The 25,487-nt window shown below is 46.1% G+C and overlaps 1 protein-coding gene across 1 annotated transcript in view; it reads right to left on the minus strand.

The window, feature by feature from the left end:
• Positions 1-361: 361 nt before the first annotated feature.
• Positions 362-25,487, minus strand: part of LOC144826182 (uncharacterized) — a 456,019-nt gene continuing 430,893 nt past the window's right edge. The window contains 3 exon segments of the mRNA XM_078684576.1: positions 362-1,230; positions 13,925-14,023; positions 18,259-18,396. Of these exon segments, the coding sequence (XP_078540702.1) occupies positions 509-1,230; positions 13,925-14,023; positions 18,259-18,396 (959 nt within the window). The 3' untranslated portion in view covers positions 362-508.

Raw genomic sequence — 25,487 nt, forward strand, 5'->3', positions numbered from 1 at the left:
GGCATGTACTTGTATGGACCTGGTCACAGAAGGTAAAACTTTCTGTTGCTGGAACATCCGCAATCGCCAGGAGTCAAACATTGTATGCAATTCAGAGAGGACTCAGGAACTGGTGTCTTTTCTTTTTCACTTTCTTCAGTTGCTTTGGACTTCTCAGTGCTGGGACACTTCGTATAGGAGTAGCTATGAGCTTTATAAATCCCGTACTCAATCATTCCCTGTTGCTCAGACAATATGGAGTTGATTTATACTCTAACAGTAGCTTGGATCCATTTTTGCTTCATTCTTCGTACAGTCGTTCTATCAAAAAGGTGTGAAATGCCTGTATCGCTCTAGAGTAGATTCTGCACAGTTCTATGTACACATGACGTAATACATCTGGTACATAGCCAGCTGCCTGGGGTTAACATCATCGACTAATGTGTCAACACACTATTGAGTCTTACAATTCCTAATTCACATGAGATTGTTCACAGTTCCTCATATTTCAGCTTCACTTGTAAACATGTCATTTTTTGCTTTTTTGATCAGTTTCTTCCAACGTTACTTTTGCTCTTTGCCGTCAGGTGTGCTTCCGCACATGCTCATTGAGATGGTGTTTTTGAATGAAGCTCTTCTCACATTTGGTGCATTTGTAGGGCCTCTCTCCCGTGTGTATCCTCGTGTGCTCCTCCAGATAGTCTTTGCGATTGAATCTTTTGTGACAGAAGGTGCACACGTACGGCTTCTCACCGGAGTGTATCCTGTGGTGTGTGATCAGGTGGCTCTTGTAGATGAAGCTTTTCTCACATTCAGTGCATGCAAATGGTCTCGCTCTCACACTCACTCTCAGATGTCTGGTGGGGGCTCCCTTCAGACGCTGACCCTTTTCACCCTCATTACATGTGTATGCACTCTGATGTTGTTGGGTATTTAAAAGGCTCTTATGAAACTGGGAATTCATTGGAGTTCTTTCAGCTTTATTATATGCATCGGACATTTCCGAGTTGGGGCTCCGTTGATGTAAATTGAAATGAACCGGGTTGCTGAAATTGCTTTCACATTTGATAGCCGTGTCTGCTCTAAGAGGCTGATAGTTGTCTGCCCATGCCTGGGCTTTAGAGTTTACTTTGTTGTTAGAGCTCTGGAGTACACATGTATTGTTTATTCCTGCAAGAGCTTTACATGGCAGAGATGTTTCAGAATATTTGAAAGAATGGCCAACTTTGCTTCTCTTCATGCTTTCCTCACCTGTTGGATTTAAATGATTCATTCATTAGCAGGCTCTGTACCTCCACAGCGTATATTTATTTCAAAAGCTTACTTGAAAAGAAAGGATGTGGAACGACAGCACAATATTAATACCATGGACATTGTAACAAAACAGCAGCCGTGCATTGTGAAGCGGGCACCTTCGTGCCCTGAACACGTGTTCACACTCCTGTTAATGCCGCATCAACAATGATCTTTCAGCTAATGATGATTTTGCTCCTAAATATGTTTTTGATACTAAAAGAATGTCCACGCTCCTGCTGATGTTGCACCAAGAGGGATTTTGCACTTTCTCATGATTTCCCATCTCACTGTGATACCGCAGTGATGCTTAATGTGCACCAGGGTGAGTTTGACCTAAAAAATGATTTGCTCTCCTAAAGGTTGTCCACGCTCCTGGAGATGTGGCACCAGGGGGATTTTGTACCTCTGCGTGCCATCTGCCAATTGTGAGAGCATACTGGTGCACACCCTTTACAACTAATGTGACGTCTTCCTACCATATTTTCTATATATATTGTGGGGGCTATTCACAAAATGTATTTTGTAGTATGTTAAGTAGAACTACAATAGTACTACTAACGTACAACACAGTGCTATAAACATACCTACGTGCAGAGGTTTATGCCTCTCCTATCTTAAATGTGAAGAGATTTCTGGCCCAACTGCAAACATCTCCGCACATGTAAAACTACATTTGTTTAAGTAGTAAATGTGGTAGGAGTAGATGGAAAATAGGAATAATAACTATTAAAGTAGAGGGGTTAAGAGAGGTGTAAGGGGGGGTTTATGGGATGGTTAGGGAAGTGTAGGAAGGGTTTCTGTTGCAGTACCCCCCTCCCTCACTTTTCGCCTGGCTTTTGATACAACTTTTACTGTCACCAGTACCAGTGGTCTTTCCCTAAAAGTAAACCATAGTTGGCACCACCTCAGCTCACAGAGAAGTCCCTAAAAAAAATGTCCCTGGTACCGTACCTAAGGGCTGCTGCACGAATTGTGTCACCCTAAGGGGCCCCTCACCAAGCACATGCAGACTTCCATTGCAGGCTGCGTGTCTTGGTGCAGAAAAAACGGAAGACTTGACATGGCACAAGACACCTCTATAGCAGGCCTTAGCCCTAAGGTAAGGTCTGGTGGCTCAGTGGACTAATGCATCCACTGCAGGGGCCTGTGTTCGACCTCATGGTCATAGGTTCAAATCCTGGTGGGTCCACTCAGACTTTCATCCATCTGAGGTCGATAAAATGAGAAAATGAGTACCATTGAGTTGGGTAACAATAAACATCTGTTATTCAGCGCCTTTAGACCCATGGGTGATAAGTGCGCTAAGGCAGAGTGAACTATATCTCCTGTGAGGGCGTATCTGCATGAACAGATCTGCCCCTGCGATAGCCTAGTCGATTCATGGATATTGTGAGTGACCAGGGAAGCCATAGTAAGTACATGGGTTGGACACTCGTCATTATGAGTTTCCCAGCTCCTTGATGGCTTCACGGAAATATGGGATTTTTGGTACCAAAATTCTCAGCATAATCAAAATCAGAACTGATTCCAGTTTCAGATTTATGAAAAATTGTACACAGAGAACACATTAGAGGGGTCCCCTAAATCCTACCAATCCTTAGTGTGGTCATTGGCTGGCCTGAGCCAGCCTGCTACCACCAGACAGTGTTCTGACCTCATGGGGCGAGTGCCTGCGCGCTCAGAGGTCGAGAACAAAGCCATTCCTGGGTGGAGGTGTTCACACCTTCCCGGGGTCAGGAAGAGCCATCTGTGGCGGGGAGCTGCAGAGGCCTTGCCACCTTTGTAATATGAATCCAGCCTCTCCTGTTACAGGGAGCCGGCCCTCTTCCTCTCCTCACCCCCGTTTTGGTGAGAGGACAGGCAAGAAAACATAGAAAGAATAAGAGGTGTGCCCCCCTCTGCCATCACCACCCCTCAGGTGCTGGAGGCGAGGTGAAGCACACTTTTCCATGTTGAAGAAGGTGGGACTTATCCAATCAGGGCTGGGTCCATGTCCCATCCTACAGGAGGTGGGCATGACAGAGGGTGTAGACACCCCAGGTAAGGGGCCCACTGGCCCCAACCTGTTACTCACTTGTAACGCCCCTGAATCTAGTATTTAGGTGGCATCCCCAGGCCCTGAATTTCAGTTTGTGATGACCTAAGAAGAGCCGAACACGACAGAGTCACACCAGCAGAGAAGATCGAAGAAAGCAATTGAATTGGCCCCAGCTCTACCGGCCTGTCTGCAGCCCTCGAAGATCCTGTGCCAAAGGACGATCTGTCCTGCAGCCCAGTGACCTCCAAAGCCTTGGGAGATCTGCCTGCCTTCGACAAAGATCAGGACTCCTGAGAACAGCGGACCTGTTCACAAAGCACCTATCTTCAAAGCAAAGTTTTGGTGATGTGAAGGACCGTGAAGCCTGCCCTCGGTTACACTTCTGCACCGAACGCCTCCACCCGAGTCCAAGTGGCCCACTGGTTCCAGCAAGGTTTCCCAGTGTTCCAGTGCCCAAGTCCACTGTGAGCTGATCTCTCCTGGACTCCTCGATGTCGCCTGAAGCCTTTTCACAGAGACCCCCTCAACTGCGACCTGCTACAGTAAGCCATTTCCGACACCAAAAGGCACCCCTGCACCAATTAGTCTTGGCCCTTGGTGAAAAGGACAAAAGGTGTCCCTACAAACCCGAGCAACGCAACTTACCTGTCCTGTGGTTGGCTTTCTAGGTCCGGCCTCCTGCCTGAGCCTGCTGCCCTTGCTCGAGTTGGCCGTTCTCCATTGACTTGCATTCGGCAGCCTGCACTGACCCCTCTTCCGCTGGTGGTGTACTGTTGGTGCTAAACTGAATATCGCCTGATACCGACCTTAACTTTCGAAGACTGGCCTTGTAAGTCAATGTTAACCCTATGTATGCTGAATGTTTTCTTACTCCCATAGGTTAACATGGCAAAGTCTGAAAATTGCACTGTGCCCATTTTTGAAACTGAAAAGTATTTTTATTGAAAAACATATTTACCTATGACGAAATTCTGTGGTTCTGCAAAATAAAAATAACCAAGTATACTTTTTATAAATTGGTCTCTGGTTTATTCATTGCGTTTGTGTCTCATTTATTGCCGCTGTGTAAACAAGAAATGCTTAACGCAGCCCTCTAATGAGCCTAACCGGCGCCCACACTACCGCAAAAGAGAGCGTTAGTATTATCTACTCCAGCCTCTGTAAAGCTTCTGGGGACCCACTGGACTCTCTGCAAAATATACCTCTCTTTGGCATAGTATGCAGAGAGCCAGCTTTCATAGGAAGGATTTAAGGAGAGACGCACCCCCCCAGAAAAGAGTAAGCCCATTACTATTCACAAACTGCCCTTCTATAGCTCACTCAGGATAGCGTTGTACTCCAGCTCAGAGTAACATATAGGCAGGCACTACTCTGCAACAAACTCCCATAATAAATAATAGAAGTAGGGGTATAAAATAAAACCCCTCAGAAACTAATGTTAAAACGAATGAAACTATTTAAATGGTTTAAAAATATAAATAAATTACATTTAAGGTGGAAAAATTGTTGAACAATAAACATTATTCATTTATTTTTAAATATTGTAATAACGTTTTTACTGAAAAAAATAATGTGACATTATTTTACAAAAAAATCATTAAATTGCTATTAATTAATTCTATACATTACTTTTGATACTTTTAAGTACATAGTAAATGAAAACGATAATTTGAATTTAGGTGGGATTTTTTTAAAATAAACTCCAGAAAAACTATTTTATTTTAATGTAATATACTCAAAATAAATAAATTAAGTTATTAATACTGTAACATTTTATTACATTAGTCTACATTTGAAATACACATATAAAATTAATGAACATTAATAGTTAAGTTAAAAATATTTGATCTAATATTTGAAAAGGTTTCATAAACTTTTTAACTTTTCACTTTACTTTACCATACGGAGATCTTTGCCCCAATCGCAGGATCGCTAAGTGTCAGAATGTCAATAAGGTTGTAAAGAACAAGTTCCTTAACTTTGGCAATGCTCCGCTATGTAGCTATTCCTCAAACTGTGAATATCCCCGGACGCCAGTCTGGATCCAAAGACTCAAAAGCAGCGCTGCTGAGCGATGGTAGGGGGTGTCATGCGGCTTAGCGCTGACTTTGTTGCACTCAGGAAGAGACGAACGGATTATCATATACGCCAGGGAACCCCACAACGCGCTGATCGTCCACCCAATGGTCTTTGGTAAAATTGATGTAAAAGCTCAGTGCTCTTTTGGGGGGACGCAGTGGAGTCTCTCTTTCTCTTTTGAGGGAAGAAGCAAACAAAGAATACTGACAGCCTCCCAGCCTCCCTGACATGAAACGGAGCCGCCACCTCCCGCAAGAATGCAGCTCAAGGTCTTGACTTCAGGTTGTCTGTAAAAAAGGTGGTATAAGGCAGCGCACCGAGAGGGCCTAAAGCTCACCCGTGGGACATGCAGAAACCATCCCAACCAGAAAGTCCGTCTTTAAGGTTAAGAGACATAATGGATAACCATGCATTGGCTCCAAAGGGGTACACAATAGGGAAGTGAGACCCCAATTTAAGTCCCACAGTGACATCAACAAGGGTTTTAGCAAAAACACATCTTTCAAATCTTTAAGAAATGTCATCATAACAGGCGACTTGAACAAAGACGGTTGCCCCGGCAAATGTAATAAGGCAGAGAAAGTAACCTTTAGCAGTGCCCACAGCAAGTTCTTGCTGGGATAAAGCTAAAATGAACTACAAGACTTGAAAGTCCTTGATCTCTAACCCCGCGAGAGGTCCTTCAGCCTGACCAGACACGGAACGAAGCCTTGTGCTCTTCAATGAGGCCCTTACTGACACGCTCTTGGATACTTGGGCTCGACAATGTTCTGCCTTCTGATCAATCGCTGAGTCACACAAAACCATAGAGCAGCTCCAGGTGACTCTGAATGTTCAACCCAGCAGCTCTATTGTCCAACGCGAACCGTCACAGTTTTCAGACTATTCTTCCAGAGAGTCCAAACTTATAGAAATGTTTAGTAAGAAAAGGTTTTCATCAGCGAGACTTTTCTTGAGGTCAGTCAACACTAGCTGCTTGCTGGGACGATACCCCACTGCACTATGGGACATGGTTGGGGAGCTCTTATTGGCAGTTCCAGAAGTCTTTCGGGCTCCGTTGGGCCAAACCATTCTGTGTGGCCGTGATGTGGCTACGTTTGTCATTCAGTCAAGCCTGGATACCACTTATTGTCCTGGGGAGCTACTGGAACACGTGTGGTACTTCAGCACCACACGTGGAGGGGGTCCACAGACATCCCTCATGGACTTGCTTTTTGATAGATGCCTCCGGTTCAGCGAAAACTCAGAATCAGACCTGAAGCGTTTCAAATAGCCAAGTCAGAGTGATCCTTGGGTCTTACCGCACCAGTTCAGGAATCTCTCCAATTATTTTGCTCTTTTCAGGGATATGTCAGAGCCTCGGTGTAAAAGCTGCTCTAGGGCCTGCTGCTTGCGCAACATGCCCCTTCTCGAGGTTGGGCTGTGGCCCTAAGAGACCACATTTAGACCATCAGGGACAGTGTACAACTCATTCCCCTGCCCCTTTGGCAACAACCGCTAACCTCTTTAGAATGCCCTCAGTGGCACACCGTCACCCTGTAGGAGGCAAGCTCTACGCTCTCCCGTTCCTTTTCAACCCGCCGCACCAGCCACCTGCACAAGAGCAGCTTTAAGAAGACCACCTGTACAGTTTGCGCCAGGAGGTGAGGGCTGTTTTGGCCACAAGAGACCGAGACGGAAGTGGTGACTGGATGTTATTCACGGTATTTCCTTGTGCTGAAGAAGGACGGAAGCCTTCGTACTATTTTGATCTTGATATTCTCAACTCCTTCTTGTGAAAAGACAAATTCAAGATGCTCCCACTGCCCAAGTTCTATCTGCCCTGAATGCAAGAAACTGGATGGGGGCATTGGACCTGTAAGATGCCTATTTTCATATCCCTGTCTTTTAGGCCCACAGATGCTACCTGCGGTTTAAGGTAGACCACAAACATTTTCAGTTTGCCATGCTCCCTTTCAGCTTTGCCAGCGCCCCATGGTCGTAATCAAAGGTGATGGCGGTGTCGCTGTCCATCTTCGAAGGTCGGGATACCAGTCTTTCCCTACCTCAATGACTGGCTGCTGAAGGGAGACTCTCCACTGTCAGCCGTGGACCACATTCAAACAATGGTGAACCTCCTTACATTGCTGAGTTTCTCAATCAACTTTCCAAAGTCACCTCTGACCCCTTCATCAAAGCCATCCTGGATATGGTCTACTTATCCCTTCCCGCTGCTGCCTCTCCTGCCCGAGTTCTGAAAAAGATCAGTAACGACTGGGCCCAAGGCCTCTTAGTGACTCAGGGTTAGGCTAGGAGAGTGTGGTACTCGGAACGGCTGGGCTAGAGCATCTGTCCTCCATCTGTTCTCCACTCAAGCTGCAGCTCTGGAAGGACCTTCTGTCGCAGTGAAGGGTCCTGCTTTCTGTTCTGCGCAAACGGCACCTAAAGTCGCTAATCTTAGGAGGTGACATGCTCCCCTGCACACTGGTTTAGGATTAAGAAAACAATAGTTGAAAAACAACCTCTTCAAGGATTGACAAAAAGGAGCAGAGCTTCAGGTCTGTGTCTGAAGGGGCGGAAAGAAAGGAACAGACGCCAGCGCGCATGGGTGGCGCTTATATGTGGCTTCCTTTGTCACTTCTGGAGTGGAGCAAAGTCGGCGTGGAGCCACACGCCAGCTACCTGTGTGCAAGAGCAGGGCTTTTTGAGTTTCTGGATCCAGTCTGGTGTCACAAGGTGAGACGTCTGCAGTTAGAAGTATCCATCAGAAGTCACTATTAATAGTAACTTCATGGCTGTATTTGAATTTGTACTGACTCCACCGCTATTTTAGGGGGTGGAGACATGTTATGTTATGTTATGTTAATTATTTATTTATAGAGCGCTCGTACGCCCGCAGGCTTCATGGCGCTATTGAATCTTTAGAACACAACACAGCTTTGGGTACTTAAGCAGGAGTAAATCAAATCCTAGTTCAGTTGCAATAAGCTTGTCTAAAGAGCAGAGTTTTAAATGCCTGCCTAAAGTCAAGAAGATCCCCACTCTGTTTCAGGGTTAACGGCAGGGAGTTCCATAGGAAAGAGGCGAGATAATGGAAGCTACTGCCGCCCTGACGCTTTTTCCTTATCAGTAGCTCTTGTTGAGCGGATCGAAGGTTTCGTGGAGGGATGTATTTGCAAACTAAATTCCGAATAAATTTCGGACCTTTGCCCTGCAAAGCTTTAAAAATGATGCAGCCAGCTTTGAAACTAGCTCTCTGAGCCACTGGTAGCCAGTGGAGTTTTTCCAACCCTGATCTAATGGATTGCCATTCAGGTTGTTTAAAAATGAGCCTGGCTGCCTGATTTTGGGCATATTGCAGTCTCTTCAACTGCCCTACTGGAAGGCCAAGATACAGGCTATTGGAGAAATCAATCCGTGATAAAATTAAAGCAGCAATTGCCTGAATCAAGGCTGAGTGAGTTAAAAATTGAGATATTTTCTTTATCTTTCTCATTTGAAAGAAACACGTTGAAACTACCGTCCCTATATGATTTTTTAGTGAGGGTCACCCCTAAACTTTTAACTGTGTGGGACTTAATCGGTGGAATACCCACCGTGTAACTCTACCCTTTTGACTAACTTCACACTCGGAAATGGTGAACAGCCAAAAGTGGTCACTCAAAAGTGTAAAAGTAAACTTACACGTGTAGATTCACTCTGAGTATTTTTGCAACTATAGTTAATACTACACTCCTGCAGACTTTGCACAAAGGGGGATTTTGCACCTAAATAAGTTTTCAAACCTAAATGTATTTTTTAACCTAAAACTTTCTCAGTACACCTGCTGGTGTTCAAGCAAGGGTGATTTTCTACTTAAAGGTGTTTTTGCACCGATAAGTGATTCCTCAGTCCTGTTGCTGATGAACCAAGGGCGATGTTGCACCTAGTTGTTGTGAACCAAAATTGGATACTGAACACAACTGTGAATTCTGTTTTTAAAAGGGTAGAGCAGTTGGCCTAACGGCTAGGGCGGTCGACCTCGAATATGGGGAACTGGGTTCGAGTTTCGAAAACAACGCTCAACATCCTGTGATTCTGGGCAAATCACTTAATCTCCCCGCGCATAACAAAAATGAATGTGTCCTCATGTAATGCAACTGGTGCTATGAAAAGCGCTCTGATACCCGATTCAGGTCAAGTTTGCGCTATACAAAACTCTGTAAAAAAAAAAAAAAAAATTAAAAAATGTTTTTTTCCCACACTTCTGCTGGTGTCACATCAACAATGAATTTGCACCTCAATATGGTGCCAAACCAATGTGATGCCACATTGATGCGCACCTTTTACACATAATGTGAGATCTTATGGCAACACTTTGTCTCTATATTTAGTAATATTACTGTAACGGGGTGTACCGGAGGACTCAGGGACGTGACTCACACCAGCCGCCTACCAGTCCCAGAAACCCTCGGGACGGTCCGAAAGAAGGGGAGGAGAATGACATTGAACTTTTACCACCACCCCCTCTCTCTTCCCACACCACAGGACGTGGAGTCGAGTATTGCTGATACGACGGAAAGGGAATGGCCCTTTAATTCGTGGACAGAGAACGAGTGGGAGGAGCCGGCCAACGACGCATTCCCGTCAAAGGGAGGACCCCCGGAGACGCAGGTGTGCTTGTTCACCCGAAGGTTAGTGGAGAGGAGCAGTTGGCGTGCGGAAAGACAGGAGGCGAATACGGAGTACGGAGGAGAGGAAGTCGGAAGGAGAGGAACATCGGAGGGAGGATCGTTGTGTACAGAGGGAGACGGAGAGCGGCGAGAAACATCCAAGGCCGGGGAAGACACGGAGAAGAGTCGTCAGAACGAGGCAGCGTCGGCGTCTGCTGAGGACGGAGGAAAGCCAGGAGGCCACCGTTCCCACGAGCCGCCCGGCCACTCACCCAGGGGAGGTGCGTGGCTTGTACAGGTGCGTGAACGGTTGCGGGGTTGGGTCGGAGGTAGGAGTACTCTTGGTACTAAGCCACGGGGATCCTGAATCCCGGTACCCTTTTCCCTGTGCACTTTCCCCTTCACTCACCACTAGTGCACTGTTAGAAGTAGAGCACCGGTGACATCCCCTCACTCCCTTCCCCTGTACAACGTGACTGAACGGAAGTCTCACACAGCCCTTTTATTTTCTGTTTCCCTCATTGGGGAGCCCGAGCCCAGCAGCGACGGACTCCGAAGAGGAAGAGCCATCCCATAGAAGTCAGGAAGGGTTACGGAAGGAGAAGGACCGCCCACGGAGACGAAGCCGAAGCCGATCCCCACAGAGGCGTACCCCAGTCAGAAAGAGTTGTACCGACCATTTACTAGCCTCAATAAAGCCTCAGTTAACCCGAGCCCGGTTGTTGCCCATCAATGCTGCGTACCTACCCGCTCCAAGCGTAACAATTACATATAAATGTGAGACCACACTTCTGCTGAGCTCAAACCGATTTTGCACCCAATTGTGATCTTTGCTCCTGCAAGCGTTTCACACTCTACCTGATGCTGCCCTAATGGTGATTTTTACTCTTAAAAGTGTTTCCACCTTTTTGCTGACTTTATACCAAACTTAGTTTTGCTCGTAAAACTGTCTCAATGCTCCTTTAGTGTCACCAGAGCTGATTTGTACTGAATGTGATTACGCTCCTCAATGTATGGTTGCATGCGGTATTTCTAGGGTGCAAACCGACCAATAGATAGCTGAGCCTTTGTGATTTGGCTCCTGAATCTAATAACTAAACTCAACCAAAAACCATGTGTTATTTTGCACCCAAAAGTGAATCTGTACATTAAATAGATTTTTACATGTAAGGAAATACATGTTACATCAATACTTTAATGAACCATGCAACGTTTTACACCTTACTGTGCTGTCAGCCAAATGCGAAATCATAAGGACGCATGTCTTTTCATCTAATGTGACATTTTACGGTCACGTTTTCTCCTGCACGGAGTGACAGCCCACGGTTCTATATTATGGCTTCCGCCACTGCTTCCTAAGATCAATAGCCGACACGTGTTGCATGTGATCTTACTAGGGACGTCATGCATAAAACAAAGAGTTGCATGTCAGTTCGCTCCTCAGGATGCCTGTAACAGCACCTCAGAGACCCCACCCTCTCTTGGCCCATCCAAACCCTACCTCAAATGCCGGGCACGCTGAGCTCTGATGGTGAACTCAGAGGGCCCGATTCACAAAAGTAAACTGAGATGAAAGTCTAACTTTCCGACTTTTGGTATTGACAAAGGACATTTACTACTTGTTAATGCCCTTTGTGAATACTAAAAGTTGAACTTTACCACTTTCGGTATTCACAAAGGGCATTTACAAGTAGTAAATGCTCCTAGTGAATACCGAAAGTCGAAAAGTTTTGTCTTATTTTACCTTTGTGAATCTGGCCCAGAACCCTTAATCTTGGACCAATATTATCGTCTCAGACGGCTCTCCTAAAATGGACCTACTACTTATCTACTAAGTACATCACCTCCCGGATTGACAAAATATGCTTTTTATTTGGAGTTCACAGACGCCATTTTTTAACTCATAAAAGGATTCACTCAAGCAAAGAGTTTTGTAAGAGCCAATCCGCTCACTACAATGGAGAGTGGGCAGGAAGTGGGCAGCCCAGAATATGTGCTCAACCTTAAATGTATTTACAAAATCCTTGCTCACTCCTTGCCACCCTGGAAAAGGTCCAACATTCTATTCACCTATCAAGAAAATGGCTAAATCCTTTTCCACCCCAAAATTATTGGGGATGCAGGGAAACTGGGTTCTCCCTGTGGTGGAAAAAGATACAGGAGTCTCTGCGCCCCGGCCCTGCAGACTTTTGCGTAAGTGGAGATACATCTTGGAGCACAGGCTACAGCCAGGCTGAGACTCTGGGCAATGCTTGTGCACTCCCATAATCTACCCCCGTGCACGGTCAGAGACCCGCGGGTGTAGATTTATTTCAAATCTGAGAATCGGGCTTGACGTGCTGTTCTCAGCGCAGAGTCGAGGTAATGCTGGCATTGTGTGTCTCCAAGGTATCAGGGACGGGCAGCATTGTGCAGCTCTTTTATAGATGTTGCAGCTGTTTCACCAGGTATTGAGGTGAACCATAGTAGACGCCTCTGGAATAATCCACTCTGGGAAGAAGTAGCAGCGCCCCAACTCCCTCAATTGTGGGAATCATAAGAGGAAAACCATGCACCTTAAAGTCTTCAGCCAGTAGAAGGCGCTCCCAGCACTGCCTCCCGCAGAGCACTCCCTGCGCGGCTCCTGCTTTTTATTAAACTTCACTGCAGGAGTGAAGAGAAAGTCACCCATGGATTTCAGCCAAAGACCCATGCCGTGGAGAGGTTCATTTTAGCTCATGCATTGGATTCTTTTTTTCAGGCAATCAGCAAGGGTTACCTGGGATACGTTCAAAGCTGAGTGGACCTTTGCAGCAGGCTGGGTTGTCTCCAGTTACTTGACTGGGTGTAATGCCAGGTATCTGGCTAAGAACACCAAAATGGGGGAAAACATAGCTTTGAGGGGCGCCACAGCTCATTTCTTGGGGTGAAGCCAGGGGCGTGACGCAGGGCCCTGCCGCATGGGGAGGGCACCAACCCTTCAGAGGGCCCCTAACCTGTGAGGGGGCCCGGATTCAGCCCAAGGGCAATGAACATCTCTTAGATATGGTAGAGCCAGGAGCCCTGTCACTTTGATTACGTCACTGGATGAAGCTGCAAAGGTGGGACAGTAAATACATGTCTTCTACCGGCAACACGTGACATGCCCAATGGAGGAACGCAGCCCCATGGCATGGTGTACCTTGGGTGGCAGAGCCTGGTGGCTGAAGGCAATGAAGGCAGCGGCCATCAGTCTTTAAGTCAACCAGACTGATCGATACTCCCAGCGATACCCCGCACAACGATGGTCGGCATCTGGTCAGCGTGAGGCCGGGCATGGTATTGGATTCAATATCTTCTTACAATTGACACAATCAAATTTCCACAGCTGGTTTGTCTGGAAGCAGCCGGTCCATGGACTTGTTCAGGTTTATGCGGCGGCTTCACATTGGAAGGAAATGTTTCCACTCATCAGTAACACATTCATAGTACGATTGATTCTTTTTTTTCCGCAATAATTTAACTGAAGATTCTCTTAATATTCCTGTCACAGATGTTAAATGGTCAGGGTGGTGAATTGCTCCAGATAAATACCAGCCTCAAAGCATCTCAGCTCCCCCTTGTCCTGCAGAGCGCCCCAATTTATTTCCTCGTTACCTGTGTTTATTCAGTTTAAATTTAGCAAAGCCTCTGGGAGAGTCTCCGGCAGCGTTTTATGTTGTGTCGAGTACTCGCTGTACTCAAAAGTCTCCCTGGGGTCGTCTCACCGTCAGCTCTGGGGCTCTATAGATATCCATGCTTAGAGGGGGCTCTTTAGGGAACATGACAAAAGCCGGGGTGCACCAGGGGTGTATCCAACTGTTACAGTAGACATGACACGCCTCTATGGGTACTGTGACGTCTAACTTTAGTTTTATCTTCATTCCAAGCATTATTTACTTACTTGGGGGGTTAATTGCTACATTTCTTGGACTGCTCTCCTGTTGTTCCATGAAATAGGTCTCTGCCTCGTCTTTAATGTGGAATGAAACGACCTCGTAACCTGTTGAATACAAGTAAACATGGAGAGCGTTATTACACCATAGAACACCTGCATTCATCCCTGTGGCTGGCATCACTGGGACAATGTGGCACAGTGGGCGCGCCCATGCCAATTTTGAAACGTAATTGCGTGGCTTAAAACACAATATTTCTTAAAATGTATTTGTGTTAGAACAGCGTAAACATATGTTTTTCTTACTCTTGAGAGAGGAGACTTCTGAAGGGGAGGGATCACTGGTTCTATCAAAGACCCTCGTGCGGAGCTTTCGTGACCAGGAGGCAATGAGAGGTTACTCTCAGGACCTGGCGTAGTCAGTGGGAGGTTCTACTGGAGGGTTCGGCTTTTCTTGAGGAGTCCTAAAGTAGCCCCATAAATTAACCCCTGACATGGGACGGAAACCCCTCACCCTATAACTAGTGGCATGCCTCGTGGCTGGGTTCCTCCTCTCCATGGCCTGTGATCTACAGTCCATGGAGGGTCCATTAATTAAGGGGCGTTCAGTCTTGTATTCCACTGGTTACCAGAGTTGTATATCGCCAACTCAGTTAACAAGTGATGTCTTCCTTCGCATCACTTCCTGTTCAGTGAAGTCTCTAAATGTGTTGGGAATGAGGTCAATCCTTTTCATTCCTTATCGCCCTTGTACAAGATCCAAGAATTACTCCAAGCTCCTGGGGTCGGTTAACTGTGCCAATTCTGTCAGCATGCTTCTGACTGTAACGTGTGCCCCGTCTGGGTCATGGGCATTCATCAGGACTGGTCTTGTTCCCAACTTATCCCCAGATACAACCCCTGAGGAAGGTGCTTGAAACATAAGGCAGCTATTCAAAAACCTGAAAAGGCCTGACTGTGTGTTCGAAAGTCCATGGGTTTCACCGTAACTACTTGCCACCTCGCTGGAATGCAGGCCCAAAGAGGTATCTTCAGTCTGTACTCCACAGGTCCAATCCTGAAGGTGACCCGCGGCACGGATGTTGTGAAGCTTCCTAACGAGTTACCTGGCTCAAGGACCGGTCGAGTCACTAGGCAGGAGTCGACCCTTGGGTCACACACCAAAATGAGAGGGTGTATGAAGAGTCCGCACAAGACACAGCACAGAAGTATCCAACTCCTTGGAAACTGCTCTCAAACATGTGTGGGGAGAGATTCAGTCTCTCTGCGCGGACTCTTAGGTGCTTCTAGCCAAACTGGCCCCTCCTGATGGAAGCTTGTTCACACAATACACCTGTATCTTAGTTCTTGAAAGATCAGGACAGACAAGGGCCCTGGTTTAAATCGTGGCGTACGGAGTAAACCTATCCTCAGCATACAGAGATGTTATCTGCCTGGAGGGCATTCCTAGTCATTCGCAGGAATCACTGTCCTGACAGTTCCTGTCAATGTGTTAAAAGTTTGACAGACGCCTGTCAAAGATGACGCCAGCCTGTCAAACTTTGAACAATTTTTTGCTTTTTTTAAAAGTATGACATTGACGAGTGGTGTCATGTAAATGTTGAACAGGGTGGGGCTGAAGGAGGATTCTTGAGGGACTCTGCGGGGTCACGTCCTTGGACTCTGACGTGTCAGGGAGCATGAATTGCTGGGTTCTTCCTGTGATGAAAGCACATATCAATTCGAAGGCCGAACCTTGGATGTCTATTACGTGTAGAGTATTAATGAGGTTGGTGTGCGATACAGAATCAAACGCAGCTGAGAGGTTCAGCGGTCTGAGGGTGGCGGTTTCTCGTCAGTCCAGAAGGGTGCGGATCTCACCTGCAGTGCCGATGAATGTTGTCTCCATAATGTGGTTGCTTCGAAAGCCGAGATTAGGAGTGGTCGAGAAGATTGTGGGGTTCCAGGTGGTTGGTGAGTTGTTGGGTGATTGCCTTCTCAATCACCTTCGCTGGGTATGGTAGAAGGGAGCTGGGGTGCCAGATCCTAGTTAGTCGGGGTCTGTCTGCATTTTATTTAGGCGGGCCGTGACTGCAGCATGTTTCCAGTCCTTGGGGAAGGTTGCTGAATCAATGGACGAGTTGATGATGTGAAAAAGGAATATGCTGATCATAGGACCTCCTCGGTTGTAGATATGATGTGGACATGGGTCTGTGGAGGTCCGGAGTAGATGTTTTTCACGACTGAAGTGGTGTCTTCCTCTGTAGTGTTCTCCAGTTGGTTAGTGTCTGTCCAAGCTCGCTGTCGGTTGTTTTCCAAAGTTATTGACGATCTTTTCAATGTTGCTGTTGGAGAAGTTTGAGAGGTTGTCGCAGAATTCCTGGGAGGGGGCAATAGAGTTGGCTGAGGCTTCTGGGGTGGTGAATTCCTTGAGGATAGCAAAAATCTCTTTGCAGATGTTGGTGCGGGCTTTGATCCGTTCCGAGAGGGACCTTCCCTTGGTGTCTGTCAGGAGGTGGTGGTAGTGCCTGAGGGCAGCCTTGTAGGTTGATCTGGCATCTGTATCGTGGTTGGCTCTACATTTGCTTTCCTGTTGTTTGCCATATCCTTTGGAGTCCCAGGGTTTGACCATGTACCAGGGGCCTGTTTGTTGGGCTGCAGTGTTTGTGAGTTTTGATGGGTGCCAGAGCGTCAGCACACTTAGAGATCCAAGTTGGTGATGTCCTCGGCTAGGTTGTTGGGTTGATCTGTTTCTAGTTAGTTGCGCAAGTCAGTTTCCATTATTCGGTTCCAGCTGGCTTGGTTGATGTTGATGGCAGCTTTGGCTTGTGGTGTGGAGATGTTGAAATGGATGTTGTAGTTCAGTCCAAGTGATTGCTGAAGTGGAGTGGTAGTTGATGCTGTTGCTGGAAGCAAAGTATGCATCTAAAGTGTGTACTGCGTTGTGTGAGGGGTCCGTTACGAGCAGGGAAGCCCTCTGGTGCCAACCTCCCCTCGTGGAGAATGCGTAAACACTAAACGTGAGCGGTGCCATCAGGTACAGTGTTGCTTCAGTAGCAGCCACCACAGCTCACTGAGGGCCCTACCACCTCCCGTGGTGAAGGAACATACTTTAACACTTCAGAAGTGAGCTGTGCTGTCCAGCTGCAGCATTCCCTCCTGAATGGCATCACCCCATGGCCACACCATCTCCCCTACTTGAGGGGAATACTTCACTATCACACTGCATGCTTTCCTTCTCGGCCGCTGCTGTATCTGACCTGCTGGAGAATACTTTATGCACTAAAACTGAGCAGTGCAGTCCAGCTGCAGGTTTTCCCTTCCTGCGCTGCCAGCCCACCTGCTCCAGGCAGGATAATTCCTATGCCTCCCCTTACCTCCGCCCATCTGTCCTCCCTTCTCCTAACCTTTGACTTGTGGTCATCTTTTCTTCAAACACTTGACTTCAAACACTCTTAGAACCATGGAGGAAGTGGGGGGATTGTTGGAGGGAATTGGAAGGACTGCAGACAGGTAGTTCTGCTGCAGTATTGTGGCTACCTCACTTCTTTCCATCAAGGACACTGATTACCAGTTCAAAGGGTCACTGTGAACGAATGAATGAATGAAATGATTTTATAAAGTGTGCAATTACCCTAAGGTGTCTTAGCGTAACAACTTCAACTAAAGAAATGAGACGTATGCACCTGTGAACAACAATATACAAGTGAAAGACCCACACTGGAAATGGGGTGCGTGATGACATGAAGGGGCCACCCTACACAGCAGTGACCTGGCATCAATCCCCCTTGGGGGTTAAAGCTGCTAAGAGCCCTGGGCTCTGCATTACAAACAACTTCACTGCACTTGGGAGGTTTTCACTGGCGTGTGGTGAACGGACAGCTGTCAGTATTCCCAGGTAAAGACATGTCTCACTGGGGCATTTCAGAGACATGAACACTTACAATCTGCATTTACTACAGTACATGTGGGCCAAAGGGCTTCATATTACAGCGTCTGCGCGTGAGACGAGGAACAATATATTGACATTTGGGGCTGTACATCGGACCCTTACGGTGTCTGATCAAACCAATCACTGTTTTAGGACATGAACTGCCTGGGTGTGGAGGTCCTTGACTGCGTCATATAGTTTCTGAGTTCCTGAGCCATCACTGTCTTAGAGGACGCCTTGTGCTCGGCCCTTCTATCTAAACAGGGTGTGGGTCTATTTGTGAATAACTCAGCATCCAAGAGACTGTGACAACAGAGGACAACAACAGTCTCCTGGCAGAGGACCTCACAGTATCCGACAAGAGTCACCGGGGCTTCAGACACAGCCTGAGATTGCAAACATTTGAAACTCACTAAAAATAAAGTCAACATACCCGGCTTGCAGCCTGCGCCGCTCCCTCCGACGCCTGCACTGAAATCATCAATTGATACCAGCACCGGCTCTTCTTTCCTCTGACAAATCTCAGTGTTGAGAAAGGGAAATCCTGTAGATAAAGTGGAAGACTTGTCTGCTAGGATAAAACAGACATTTGTCACAGTTAAACTCTTAACAAATCCATTTTAAAACAAAAGCATCACCATTAAAGTTGAGTTGTGATCACTCTAAAGACGCGACCTAACAATGTTTAACAAGCACTAAAGACGCGACTTCGAACAATCGGAGCATCTTTACTGAACCTGGAAACAATGGCACTGCCATGATTCATTAAAAATAATCACGACTTAGCCACTGATTTAGAGTTTGGCGGCCAAGGTACTCTGGCCACCAAACCCTCGGCCCACCCATCTCACTTCGGTAAGAGCAGACCTTGATTATTCCGTCGACCGACCCACTGTCGGCTCCGACAATGGAATACTTCCTCCAATGGCCCAACAGAGCCTGCGCCATCAGAGGAAGGACATTTAGGGTGGAAAGGATAGTGGGAATTTTCCTTACAACAGTAAAAACCTGGTGGTTAGGGACAGGAAAAAAACACAATCATCGAAGAAGCCTATGCTCAGCTGGGTAGAGATAATCTAGGAGCCAGACCTGAGAAAACCACAGGTTAAGAATAATTCTGAAAAGGAAAACTCTAAGCAAGCACCCGATTTTTCCAAGAAGAAATGGGACATTAAACTAAAATATAAACAAAACAAGATGCAATCACAGGTTGGGTTTCCTCAAATGGGAAACCACTTACAAGAAGGAAAATGTTACTTACCCAGTAAGCATCTGTTCTTGGCATGTAGAGCTGTAGAGTCAATTGCTTTGCATACTCCTGCCATCTAGTGTTGGGTCCGGATGTTTACAAGTTGTTTTTCTTCAAAGACGTCTTTCCAGTCACGAGGTAGGTGACTCCTCCTTTCGGTGATAGTGCGCATGGGCATCGGCTCCATTGTTTGATTGTTTTCCCGCAGAGGATGAGAATGGAGTTAGTAAGTAAAGAATAGAGATGTCCATGCGTATGTATGTAGAATAATATAGAGAACTGCAAGAGGTACGGGTACCCGGGGAGGCGGGTGGGCGCATGTGAATCTTCAGCTCTACATGCCAAGATCAGATGCTTACTGGGTAAGTAACATTATCCGTTCGAGGCATGTGAGCTGTAGATCAAATGCTTTGCGTAGACTATACAGCAGTAATCTCCCAAAGCAGTGGCTAACCTGCAGTGGTTGCAGTTGTTTGAAACAGTGTTTTAAGTGCTGCCTGGCCTACATTAGCTTGTTGCCTCACTAACACATCTCCACAATAGTGTTTTGTGGATGTGTGCGGTGAAGACCATGTTGCTGCTTTACAGATGTCAGTTAAGGGAATATTCCCTAAGAAGGCCGTAGTAGCCCCTATTTTGCAAGTGGAATGCGCTCTAGAGGGTATTATCAAGGTTCTTTTCGCTTTCACATAACATGTCTGGATACATTTCACGATCCATCTTACAATGCCTGATGGGATTGCCTTTGCGTGGTGGCGAAAAAGCAACAGAAAGCTGGTTTGTTTTACGAAAATCTTTTGTTCTTTCAACATAATATAGAAAAGCTCTTCTAACATCTAGTGTGTGTAGAGCTTGTTCTGCTACAGAATCAGGTTGAGGAAAGAATACAGGTAGCTCATCAGATTGATTGATGTAAAAAGCAGAAGGAAAATGCTACTTACCAGTATGCATCTGTTCTTGGCATGTAGAGCTGTAGATTCGTATACTTGTGCATAGATCGCCATCTGGTGTTGGGCTCGGATGTTGTGGTTCTGAAAATTCTGGACTTGTGTAATAAACTTTGTCGTAGCATGACGATTTTTATATCAAAAGACCGAGAATGGCTAGTACACTATGTACACGCATTTTCGTCGTATTCGAGTGACGATTTCACCCCGAAATCGTCATTTTCGTCCTGAACCCTTGGCTTCCATTTTGTGTACGGCAGCCATTTTTTGAGTTGCCCTCACATAGGCTTATAACTACAGCCAAATTCGATATCAAAGGACACGTACACCTTAATTGACTTTTCTGTGACCTGGGCAAGCTGGAACCATTGCCCCAGGCCAAACCTGTTCGGTCAGTTCCTCTCCCAGTGGCCGAACAAGATAGCATCAAGGCACAACATGCCATAAACCCTTTTCATCGCACACACACCCTGCCTAATCTTGCTCACACCTGCCCCTGCTCTTTTCTCTCTCACTTGCTTTATGATGAGGAGGTGCCCGTTTTTATTGGGGGTCCACCGATATCTGATGGAAATGTTGGGCCTTGCCGGGTAATTTGTTGTGGGCTGGACAAACTGAAATGTGGGCTTGTCATCATGACTCTGCTTTTCATGACTTTTTCTTTGTAGTGAAAATATGTGAATGGTATACTGTAAATCTAAGAATGTTTGCCTGAAGCTTAATATTTTGTATAAAAAGAGAAGCCTGACTTTGTAAGATGGAGCAGTCTCCTGAGAATATACACACCGTGCTTGTTGTACTTCTAGGACGCCTGTTACTTGGTTGCAGCCAATAAATTCGATCTTTGACTTCACCTAGAAGACTCTGAGTTTCTGTGGTCTAAATCAGGAAAGTACTCGAGGTCTTTGGGTGTGTACCCTGACACCACTGGGTTACCGGTTCGGTACCGGTTCTGAAAAACCCAGTACCTCAGTTGGCGCCCAACGTGGGGCGATACCAGCGGTACTGGTCCAGCCAGAGGTTCGTGAGGAGCTTCGTGTGAAAATTCTGGAGGAAGGCCAACCACTTCATCGACCCCTGCATGTCGACGTGGTCCGAAAGTCTTTGCTGCGAGGTTCCCCGCTTCCCAACGGCTACAAAGGACTGCTGCCCTGGCTATCGCCCTGATGTGGACCCTTGATGATTGGTAGAGCGAAACGATAAGACGAGTCTTCTGGTGACGTCATCGATATCTCAGTTAAGTATAAGTGGATCGTCTCCCAGTCCTTAGTTGGTTCTTAGTTTTGGGTATCCCTCGGGATCACTTTGTTTGGAACTTGCAAGTGCCAAAGCCGAAGGACTCGTGTATTCACGAGAAATATCGTAATCGATAATCCTTTGAAGTTTGGAGCTAGACTAGAGAGCGAAGATGCCTGGTCTTAGCAGACTTGGACATTTGTTTTGTCTTGGTTGTAATAATAGGGATTCCCGATTGGAGGACTCGTGTCCGGTTCCTCCGATTGGAACTCCAACTTATGAATTGTATGTGAAACATGGAGTAGGCCCCATCACATACAATGAAGTGTGGATCAAATACACCAGAAAAGATGGTGTTTTAAAATGGCCCCAATATGGTAGCTTTGACACAGAAATCTTAGACAACCTCGAAGTTAAACTTTTTAAGAAGAAAGCCCGGCCGGCGATGTTTGACTCTTTCCGCCTATGGCGTAAGGAGGCCAAACAGAAGGAAATTAAATTAGCGAAGAAAAATAAGAGAGAAAGGGGTATTTCGATAATGCAAGCTGCTATGCAGTTTAAAGACAATGAAGAAGAACAGATGAGTGAGCAGTTGCACAGGCAACGTAAAATGGTCATCGATAAATGTTATCCAGTTTTGCCGCCTCTTCAGCAAGATGCAGCAAAAGAGCTTGAAAAAGATCCGTTAATGGCGCATTTGTTAAGTTCGCCACCCCCCTATGCGCAGAATGCTACAGCACCTCCGCAACCTTTAGTTGCGCAACCTGTGGTTGTTATGCCTCCTGTTCCTCCACAGCACCCACCAGCTACTCTTCAGCTTGCTCCTGCCCCTCCGGTGCAGCCTCCTCAAGGGCCACCGGCTTTTACATCTGCTCTTCCTATACTTCCTACAACTTTGACTACTATATCGACTACCACTCCTGGTATTCCTCCTGACACTGCCTCTGCATCTGCCTCGTCTCACCCTGCTTTCCCTCTTGTCTTTTCATCGACTTCTCCTTCTGTTCATCAGAGAGTGGCTAGTACTGTTACTAGTATTCTATATCCTTTCTTTGGAGCGGCAAGTCCGGCTCCTGTCTCTGAGCATAAACAGTTGCGTAGCCAACAGCCTGATTCTAGGGAGAAAGAAACGTTAAATCATTTGGCACATAGATGGATGATGGATGACTGACCCGACACTATATGATCTAGAATCTCTATGGGTGTCTTCCATCAGTGGGAAGCATCAAAGCAGAGATACGTTTTTGAAAAAATGTGTGTTTTTCTATGTGAAGATTTAGAGGAAAATGATTTGGACTCTAATCCGCCCGAGTTGAGCCATGTACGGTTCGAGTTTTCAAAAGGTGCAATTGTGGGTTCAGACGTTAGAAAAGCAGTTGCGGCGTTGTTGTCACTTAGGACTGAAGGTGTTTCCAAGTCGTTGTTTGAGTCTGATTCTTCTGTCAAAAAGAAGGGAAGACAATATCCCATGAGAGAAGTTCCCCCACAATGGAGAGAGGGTGACGCAAATGCTAATCCGGTTATTCTGCCACACTTTCAGCGTGTGTGGGTACATGTCCCGTGGAAGCGAGCTGAAGTTTTGGCCCTTAAACAGACATTGCCTGATCCCCGTAAGAATCCTGCAGGGTATTACAAGGATTTATCGCAGACTGCAGGTTCATGCATTATAAATTTAGCCGATATCGATATGTTATTTGGGAACGTTGTTCCACAGCCTTTATGGGGAAAGATTTGTCATACAGATCATGATCAGGAGTTAGGTGACTCATGGGCTAATATTACTGCTGCAGATGCCCTACAAATTGGTGGTGCTAAACCTGAACCTTTAGTAGCAGATCTCCCTGGTAGGATCATTGATTACATGAAAACTATAATGCCTGCGATGCGTGTAAATTGGGATAAGTTGTCTGCATGTAAGCAGAAGAAAGATGAAACGGTGTCTGATTTCTTCACCAGGTTTGAAGAAACGTTTGTCGACCACAGTGGTCAAGATATGAGCACAGAAGGTGGTCAGCGACTGTTCGTCGATAAATTTGTGCACAATCTGCTTCCCGAGTTGTGTAAAAAGTTGAAAGATTCAGAAAGTTCTTGGGCAGTTTCCTCTTCAGCACAAAAATTGGCTACTGCACAATATTATGAAAATCGAGATACGGATGAAAAAGATAGAGCAGAAAAGAAAACTAAAGAGTTGAAAACGAAGGTTTTGTTACAGCAAGCGTATCCACCACGTGGTGGTGGTGGCCAGAATAATGGTGGTCAGAGTAACTATCAGAATAATTATCAGCAGCCTCAACAGTTTCAAAGGCAAAGAGTAGAGTATACTCAGCCACGTATTCCTGTAGGTCCCAACCAGTGTTCGTATTGCAAGGAAGAAGGTCATTTTAAGTATAGTTGCCCTATTCTGTTACAGCGTGCGAATGGTGTTTCAAACACAAGAGGTAGAGGTGTTCAGCAAGCGCCTAGAGGTAGAGGACGTGGAAACGTCCCCCAGAACGCACGTCCCCTTCCACCTCAAAATTCTATGAATAGTTTTGATCAGCAGAATAACACGTCTGGTAGGACAGCTCAGTACTATGCTGATGATTACTATGCAGAAGATGAGAATATGGAAGGTAATGATTGCTAGGACAGCCATAGACAAAGAGAGGGAGTTGTTTCAGTTCCAGTAGATCAGAGTGGACCATACGTCGAGGTGATTACATCAGGTGTGTCAGAACCTTTTCTGTTGGATACTGGTGCTACAAAGAGTTCTATTATGCACTCAAAATTCCCTGGCGCACCTTTGTCTGGCGAAATGAATGTTTCTGTAGGTTTTTCTGGCGCCCCGGTTAGGAACCCGATTTCTAGTCCTATGTCTCTTTCTGTTGGTCCTTGTGAATTAGAAGCACCCCTTATTCTGACAACAGGTTGTGGTGAAAACTTGTTGGGATTGGATCTGTTAAAAAGATTGTATGCGACTTTGTACTGTTCTCCTTCGGGAGTACAAGTTACACTGGGTAAGAAAGTGGTTTCTCCAATGTATTTGTCAAGGGATAAACTTCCAACAGAATTGTCGTTTCTTCCTGATATTCTTTGGGCTACTGGTCCTAATGATGTGGGTCTTTTGGAAATACCACCATATGTTGTAACATTGAAAGCCAATGTTAAAATGCCACGCATTCCCCAATATAAAATCTCTAGTGAAGGTGAAAAAGCTTTGCTAGCGATCGTTTACGATCTGATTGAAAAAGATGTGATTGAAGAGACAAGAGGCAACGTTTGCAATAGTCCTGTTCTGCCTGTTTTGAAACGAACTGACCCTTCCCAGCCACCTGTTTACAGATTTGAGATTGATCTGAGAGAGGTGAATAAAATAGTTGTGCCACAATTTCCAGTTGTTCCTGATATCACTGCACTATTGACTATGATTCCAGCTTCTGCCACCTGGTTTTCAGTGATTGACTTGAAGAATGCTTTCTTCAGCATCCCGATTGCTGAGGAGAGCAGGGATATTTTTGGCTTCAGTTTAGGAGGACGAAGCTTCCGCTTTAAACGCGCTCCCCAGGGCTACTGTGAAAGTCCATCAATATATAGTCAAGCTTTAAAGACACAGCTTGATACGATTGTTTTACCTGAAGGTGCTACCCTTGTACAGTACGTCGATGATTTGCTTGTTGCTGCAGATACTGAGGAAATATGTAAGAAAGCCACGTTGTCATTGTTGCGTCATCTGTGTGATTTGCATCACAAGGTGTCACTTTCCAAATTGCAATATTGTCGACAAGAAGTGACCTACTTAGGTCATCTCTTATCAAAGGAGGGAAGGAAACTGACCCCAGAAAGAATTCAGGCAATAGCGAAATTGAGTGTGCCAAGAACACAGAGAGAAGTGCGTGCTTTCTTGGGTATTACATCATATTGCAGACAGTGGATACCGAATTTTTCCTTGTTGGCAAAACCTTTGGTGGCATTAACGTGTAAAGATACACCCAATCCCGTTCCATGGTCTGAAGAGTGTCAGAAAAGTTTTTCTGAATTGCGCACAGCATTATGTTCGGCTCCTGTGTTGGGTACCCCCAACTACAGTAAGCCCTTTACATTGTATGTCCATGAGAAAGAAGGTTGTGCATTGGCAGTGTTGACACAGTGTTTGGAGACAAGCAGCGTCCATGTGCATATTTTTCGTCGACTTTGGATCCGGTAGCTAAAGCATTGCCGAGTTGTTTAAGAGCAACAGCGGCAGCGGCTGTT

Source organism: Lissotriton helveticus, chromosome 3_2 (assembly GCF_964261635.1).
Source record: "Lissotriton helveticus chromosome 3_2, aLisHel1.1, whole genome shotgun sequence".
In the NCBI taxonomy this organism is placed as follows: domain Eukaryota; kingdom Metazoa; phylum Chordata; class Amphibia; order Caudata; family Salamandridae; genus Lissotriton; species Lissotriton helveticus.